Raw genomic sequence first — 7,763 nt, 5'->3', positions numbered from 1 at the left:
ATCTTTGGGTTTTGATTTTGCAAATTGATCTTTGAAACATGTCATATTAGGACTTTTAAAGTGTTTTACAGAAAATTAGCCCAAAAGGATAAAATTTGATGCTTTAAATGTTGAGTTTCATGCTTGGAGACAAATCTGGAAATTCTAGATTTTGGATCCACGCTCGAGCGAGGAACCCCACGCTCGAGCGTACACTCTAAGTTCATGCAATCCGCTCGAGTGAGTAAAGTAACGCTCGAGCATGAAATGCATGTATCCAGTACTTTGCATGTGTTTACAGTCCGCTCGAGCGAGGGAATGCACACTCGAGCGAGGACTTGTGTCTCACGCTCGAGCCAGGGTCGAGCGCCCGTTGAGCGTGAATTTCATGCATCCAGTACTTTTGCAGCCCGCTCGAGTGAGGAAAGTCACGCTCGAGCGGAGATCCTTTGTCTGTATGTCCGCTTGAGTGTAGAAAGCCACGCTCGAGCGAGACCCCTGTTTTCTGAAAATTCTAAAAAATGTTTTAAAGTGCATCTTTGCATCCTCATTTCATCCTAGGCATTCCTAGACCTTGCTTAAGGCATCTTAATGAGGATATTGATATAGAACCACATCGAGTCAAGATAGGGACTAAGTCATTGATTCCCAAGTGTGTAACTTAGTGTGTGTTCGTTCTACAACTGTGTAGGGTTGGCATCCGAGGACGCTCACTAGCCTATCTGTAACCCAAAACTCTGTGAGTAACAATGTTGTAAAGATATATTCAATCATGAATATTTTCTAAATGATCAACTGTACTGCTTTCTGAAATGATATTTCTTACTGAATAAATGCTTGTCCTATTTGCGAACTGTATTCGTGGCATCCATAGCAATTTACTGTTACTGTACTGTACTGCTACTGTCACAGAGATCTCTGTCAATTCCCATGTTTGGAACCACTACTGTTTACTGATATGATGGTCATCAACTGACTGTTCGGTCTGTTAAGACCTACTATACTATTTTGCTATGGGATGTACCACATATGACTGCTATGACTGAATGACTGATATACTGTTATAACTGATTATTTTAAAAACTTAAAGAACATTCATTCTTAACCTCTTTACGCATATGTTATTCACTGGGCTTTAGCTTATTGTATATATATATATATATATGTAGGTGTCCAAGCGCCGGATCGGAGCTAGGAGAGTTGGGTTTAACTCCCTTTTTGTCCAGCCAACCACTGTGGCTCACTGAGAGGTTCCAAGTCCTGCAAGCTAAGGCTTTTTGGGGTGTTTTAGATTCATCCTGTCTGTCTCTGTTTTTGTATAGACTGACTGTACCTGTACTGTACTGTTCTAATAGGGATTAGGTCCCTGTCCTGGATGATTATACATGTATGTACATACTGCTTTTGTCCTACATGTGAATATGTATGAAAAGTCTTTTTGCATACAGATTGTCACAGCTCATTGGATATCTTTTATTACTATTTTGGCTTCCACCAGCCCCTGTACTCTATATTACTGTTATTACTATTAAGCAGGCCTTCGGTAATCACGGCTTACTGGCCAGTTATGGTGCTAAACCCATAGGGGCGGGTTTGGGTCGTGACACTTAGCCATTGCTTGATCTTGGTCTGTGAAAAAACTAATAGGTTTTTTTCCCGACATTGCATCCAAGAAAGTTTCAAATAACCATTCAAATGACTTTGCAATTTTATCATACAATAATTATGCACCAAAAATCACTGTCATTCTAAAGTGGCTAAAGCTAGAAAATAAAACAAGTGGACAGTACTCCTTATTTGTTTGAAAAGTTGTGTCAAATGACACAGTATCACCAAAAAGCCCATAATTTGTTATCATCTAATGATCAACCTAAAAAATATTGGTAATCATCTCATCTACATCGAACTGAATGACATAGTAAAAATATGGATTTTATGTCACTTGCTGTTGGAAATATCTTAACAGACTCCTTGATTCACTATACTGCAAGTTTTGATGTCTTTTTGCACGTAAGTACGTTTTCTGATCCTCCCGCATGAACCCTACAAATTCCTTCCCTCCTGCTATAGCACTAATAAGATCATGTGAAGCCTTAAAAGATTTTCTAGTATCATCAGCTATATCAATATTTATACCCTACATCACATACCTTTCTTTGAGATGGAATCAAATGAGTATATTGAGGAAGATACAAAAGGTGGTTGTAGTTGTTATCAAACTTTGACACAATCCACTTCGACAAGTCCTGCTTAAAAGATATATGCATGAATGCATTGCAATTTGTTCTTGTCTCTCACTTTGAGGCTTTTTTATGATCGTGTACCATTTATCTTTTTTCCTCGCTCCCTCCTTACAACAAACAAACTTTCTACTAGTCATAACACCATCCTTCTTGCTTTTGTTACAATAATGTCTTCTAATACCAAACCTCACAATTCTTCCGTATTCATTATAAAATTCATATGCAGCTTCTTCTAATGGAAACTCTATACCAAGATACGATGATTTATCCTTAGCCAACTCTCTCATTTCTTCAATGCATCCATCAAGTCCACCATCATCCATTATACCATCCTCCATTTCAACACTAAGAAATATGAAAAAATAAATAAATAAATAAACAAAACAAGAATCTAAGCAAAAAAGTTATTAATTAATTTCAAATGATAAGTAATTAAACAATTTAACGAAATCAAATAAATCAGTTGATAATGTAAATTAATTAAAAGGATAGCGGAGAGGAATAAAAAAATGTTGATAATGTAAATTAATTAAAAGGATAGCGGAGAGGAATAAAAAGATGTGTAATGCGTTGTAAAAACCCTCATACTGTTTACTGATTAATGACTGATTGATTACCGATAATCATCGATTACTGTTAAACGGAACTGATAATGACTGATAACTGACTGAGAATTGAACTGATTAAAGTACTGAACTGACTGACCGTAATTGAAACTGAATTGAGTGAATACATCTGTTTGAATTGCATTTTATCTGTTGACTGTTTGTTTGATCTGTTCGTGTTTTATGTTTAAACTATTAATTGAAGGCCTTATCGGCGGCCGAATTAGAAACCGATTAGTGTTTTATGATCCTCATGATTAATGTGATTTTATGGTGTATTTACCTGAAAACTGATTAGGTATGATTAAATTAGATTAAATTAAGCTAATTAAAGAGTTGAACTTAATTACCATTAGACCACTTAGTGGCCACTACTTCACACATGTTGAGCCTTGTATACACTTCAATCAAAACATTGCTTCAGCTCATTTCTTGTGCTTAGCCGACCATAGAGAGAGAGAGAGACTTGAGGAGTTAAGTTCATCTCAATATTGCTTGGAAATTGAAGAATTGTTGAAGGGTAGATTGCATATTTGAGCTCCCTTCTTGAACTACAAGACTAAAGGTAGCTCCATTGTCTTCTTGTTCATGTTTTAAGTTGATTCTTGCATGGTTCATGTCATATTGATGGAGTGTAGAGCCAAAACATGGTTTAGATGTTGAATTGTGGCTTAATTGTTGCATGCATGTACATATATTGAAGTTTTGAGGTTGTAGTCCACGTTTCCTCACATGCATGTCCATCTTTTGGTCATACTCCATGAGTTCATCTTGTTTTTGAAGGTTTGAGCTCTTTTGAAACAGCATTAAAGCTTTGAAAATGATTTAAGATCATGCATGTTTGCATGTTCTCCATGTTCTTGGAAAATGGTTTGAAATTGGATTTGAATTAAACACCCTTGGGCTTTGATTTCTCAAATTGAGCTTTGAACCATGTTATTCTATGTGTTTATAAATGTTTTCTGGAAATTCAGCCCAAGAGGATCGGTTTTAATGCATTTAAACTTGAGTTTGAGCTTGGAGGTGCAATCTGGGTTTTCCAGATTTCGCACTTCCGCTCGAGCGGGGAAGTTCCGCTCGAGCGTGGAATCCGAGCATCCAGCATCTCTCTGCACTATTTTACAGTCCGCTCGAGCTGAGGATCGGGCGCTCGAGCGGAGTCATATCTCAAGCTCGAGCGGGCGTCGAGCGGAGATTTCACCCATCCAGTACTTTTACAGTACGCTCGAGCGGGAAAGTTTACGCTCGAGCGTGTACCTTGGTTGCATTACCGCTCGAGCGGGGAAACCTGCGCTTGAGCGGAACTCTGTTTTTCTGAAAATGCTTTTAAGTGTGCCTCCTTGCATCCTCATCCCATCCTAGGCATTCTTAGGCCTAGTTTAAGACATCTTATTGAGGATATAGAGGTAGAACACACCGAGGCATTAGGGATTAAGTTGTTATATTTCCCAACTGTGTAGCTTAGTGTGTTCAATCTGTTAACTGTGTAGGGTTGGCGACTGGGGAGACACGCTCTAGCTTACTGTAGCCCGAACTCTATGAGTAACAATTGTGTAAAGATATGTTCAAATGATTATCTTCTAAATACTGAACTGAACTGTTTACTGAACTGCTATTGTTTACTGAATGAATGTATGTCCTATATTCTAAACTGTATTGTGGCATCCTTAGCACTACTGCTTACTGTTACTGCTACTATTACAGAGATCTCTGTCGGTTCCCTCGTGGAACCACTACTGTTTACTGACTGATGGCCATCATTACTGTTCGGTCTTTAAGACCTACTGTTTACTGCTATGCTAATGGATGTACCACATATGATTGAATAACTGTTCTGACTGAAAAACTGAAGTATTGTTTAATGAACTGATTTCATTACTGTAAGGACATTTCATTCATAACCCCTTTACGCATTATGTTATTCACTGGGCTTTAGCTCACTGTTTATATATATATGTAGGTGCTCAGCCACCAGACCGGAGCTAGGAGCGTGGGTTAGACTCCAGTTTTGTCAAGCCAGCCTTTGTGCCTCACTGCGAGGTTCCGAGCCTAACGTGTTAGGGCTTAGGGGTGTTTTACAATTCCCCCTTTTGTACTGTTTCACTGTTCTGTATAGACTGAATGTTTACCGTACTGTTATCTACGGTTGAGTCCTTAGTCTGAATGATTGTAAATATTGTGCATACCGTTCTGTACTGTTTACGTATAAATGTATGAAAAATCTTTTCATATAGACTGTCGCAGCTCATTGGGCATTGTTTATTTACTGTTTTGGCTTCCGCCAGGCCCTGTACTCTGTTTTACTGTATTACTGTCCTGCAGGCCTTCGGTAATCTCGGATTACTGGCCGGTTACGGTTCTACACCAATAGGGCCGGGTTTGGGTCGTGACATGCGTACAGTAGCATTAGAAATTCAGTATCGTGGCATTGGAAATTTATTGTGTCAAAGTAGATTATAATATACAATTGCAAAATTATATTAGAATTAGTATATTATATAATATAAGGAACCCTTTGGCAGACACACTTAATGATGTGAACCATATGCCCTCTTATTATATAATTTTTTGATATATGTTTCTTATTTTTGTCATAAATGTTATGTCATTTTTTGTTGAGTTATGACAATTTTTTATTAAAAAAAATTAAATTCGTATTTTGTAGTAAGGTTATACATTTTTATTGAAACTTTTTTTAGACCATAAAATGCATAACATTACTACAAAAATACATAACATTGTTATAAAAATGTGTAATATTACCACAAAAATACATAACATCGCTACAAAAAATATATATTTATGAATTACAAATTATCATAACTCATAAAAAAAATTATATAATATTTATACAAAAATACATAACATGTATACAAAAATTACATAATAAAGAAATTTTCTTATAATATACAATTGTATTTCTCAATCCATTCACAGAAATCAAACCAAACCATTATACTTGTTAAACACACTATACAAAATAAAATATGAAACATATATATATATAAATATATACCAGTTTGTTGAACAATAATGGTCCATAAATCCAAGAGAATGATGATGAAGCAAAGACAGAAAACACCATCCAATTTGTTCGAGAGAAGACAAAAATGCATTAAAAAAAATAAAAAATAACTAACTTTTTTACTCCATGTAAAATAGGAGCAAGGATCCTCTCCTTGAATCCTCTCCTTGACTCCCAACTTGATGGGCTATTGGGTCCACTTTTGGACCCAATTTCGATAATCCAAACTGTTCACATTTTAGAATTTGTCATGTACATGATACCTGTAAAAAATCAAATTAATCGAATATCAGAAGAACTAAAAACCGTTTATTAAAAAAAATTAATAAATAATTTTATTGTTTAATAAAACTTTTAGTTCACATGATTTTTGATATCCGATCGACTTTATTTTTTACAAGTATGATATACATGACAAATCATAAAATGTGAACGGTTTGGATCATTAAAATTGAACCCAAAAGTAGGTCTAATAACCCATCAAGTAGGAAGTCAAGGAGAGGATTCAAGGAGAGAATCCTTACTCGTAAAATAGGGACCTTTTGCTTGAGGGATAGGAAAGACGGTGGCAGCCAAATGGATTGTTTTGTTATAATAAAATAAAAATCAATGTAACCCTTATACCGTTTCATAGCGAGTCCGAATCCTCGGCCGCCTTATCCTGCGGTGGTCCCTGCAACGCCCTAAAATGACGTCGTTTTGGGGCAAAATTTCAAATAAAAAAAACACAGAATCAACTCTCTGTCTCTCTACAACTTTCTCTCTTTGCATATTATACAAAAGTTGTGATGTGTCCATCTTCAAAGCAAGGATAGAGTGAAAAGGAGATAGTAGAAATTCCTATCAACCAACCCATATATATATGTGTTTGTGTGTGTGTATTTTTTGTTGGGGCAAATAAGAAGAGGTTATTCTTCTCCTCTCTATGGGCAAATAAAAGTAGAGGATTATTTCAAATCTGGAAAAGGATTCGTGGAACACCGTAGAGGTCGCCGTTGTTGCTCTCCGTCGCCACTCTTGGTCGCCGATTTCCGTCTATTACAGTCTTCCACTTATGGGTGGGCAACGGTTTATTCGACCCGCACAATCCGTCCAAACCGACTCTACCCGCACAAATCCGAGCCTACCCGCATGCAAAAATAGGGCGGGTGTGGGTCTATTTTTTCATACAAAATCGGGTTCGGGTCAGACCCGACCCTACCCGTGCAAATCCGCGACCTGTCCACATGACCCGCAGCTTATGTTTAAAAGAAAAAAAAAATATGGGTATGCCTCTCTCAAATTCATTTTTTTATCCTCCTTTCTCTCTCTACCTAGCTGTCTCTCCTTTTCTCTCATTTGCTATGTCTCTCACTCTCTCACTTTCTCTCTCTCGCCTACCTCTCTTTTCATCCTCTTCCCGTCGCCATCGCTCTCCTCTCCTCTACCGCCGCTGTCGTCTCTCCATCCCCTCCTCTTCTCCCTGTCGCAGTGTCGCCGTTGCCCCAAACCAGATCTAGAGATGGCAGATTTGGAAGATCTACAGCAAAAAAAAAAAAAAAAAACCGAAGGTACCTCGCCCAGATCTTTCCTCTCCTCCATTTATTTATGGTTTGCAGACTTGTTTTGTCGTGGGTTTGTAACTTTTTGCTTATTTTATTTAATACAAGAATATGCTTTTGGTTGTGTTGTTGTGTTGTGGGTTTGCATAGGGGTTTGTAACATTTTGCTTTGATTATTTAACAAAAGAAAATGTTTTATTGTTGAATAATAATAATAATAATAATAATCTATTTAAGAAAAAAAACTGCGGAAAAAATAATCTGAAAATAATCTGTTTAATAATAATAATCTAAATAATAATAATAATCTATTTAATAATTTGCATAATAATAATAATTTGTTTAATAATAATAATAATCTGCTTAACAA

The 7,763-nt window shown here is 36.6% G+C and overlaps 1 protein-coding gene across 1 annotated transcript; it reads right to left on the bottom strand.

Annotated features, from left to right (window-relative positions):
* Window positions 1–1,912: 1,912 nt before the first annotated feature.
* On the bottom strand, window positions 1,913–2,560 carry LOC145821571 (protein FAR1-RELATED SEQUENCE 5-like). Its single transcript, XM_082918097.1, has 3 exons — window positions 2,342–2,560; window positions 2,130–2,225; window positions 1,913–2,071 (listed from the first exon to the last, which is right to left on the bottom strand). The coding sequence occupies exons 1-3, from the start codon at window positions 2,558–2,560 to the stop codon at window positions 1,913–1,915; spliced, it is 474 nt and encodes a 157-aa protein (XP_082774223.1).
* Window positions 2,561–7,763: the final 5,203 nt, after the last annotated feature.

The sequence above is a fragment of the Camellia sinensis genome, chromosome 3 (genome assembly GCF_055761805.1).
Source record: "Camellia sinensis isolate YWXY chromosome 3, ASM5576180v1, whole genome shotgun sequence".
Lineage (NCBI taxonomy): Eukaryota > Viridiplantae > Streptophyta > Magnoliopsida > Ericales > Theaceae > Camellia > Camellia sinensis.
Note: the sequence above shows the minus strand (reverse complement) of the source record. Positions and strands in the feature narration are given on the sequence as shown.

What these genes read in the sequence shown, in the direction of transcription:
- LOC145821571 (XM_082918097.1), bottom strand. Translation starts at nt 2,560, where the DNA reads ATGGAGGATGGTATAATGGATGATGGTGGACTTGATGGATGCATTGAA. An exon ending in TTATGACTAGTAGAAAGTTT is followed by an intron (nt 2,226 to 2,341) that starts GTTTGTTGTAAG and finishes TCTTTTAAGCAG; the next exon opens with GACTTGTCGAAGTGGATTGT. An exon ending in TGATTCCATCTCAAAGAAAG is followed by an intron (nt 2,072 to 2,129) that starts GTATGTGATGTA and finishes AAATCTTTTAAG; the next exon opens with GCTTCACATGATCTTATTAG.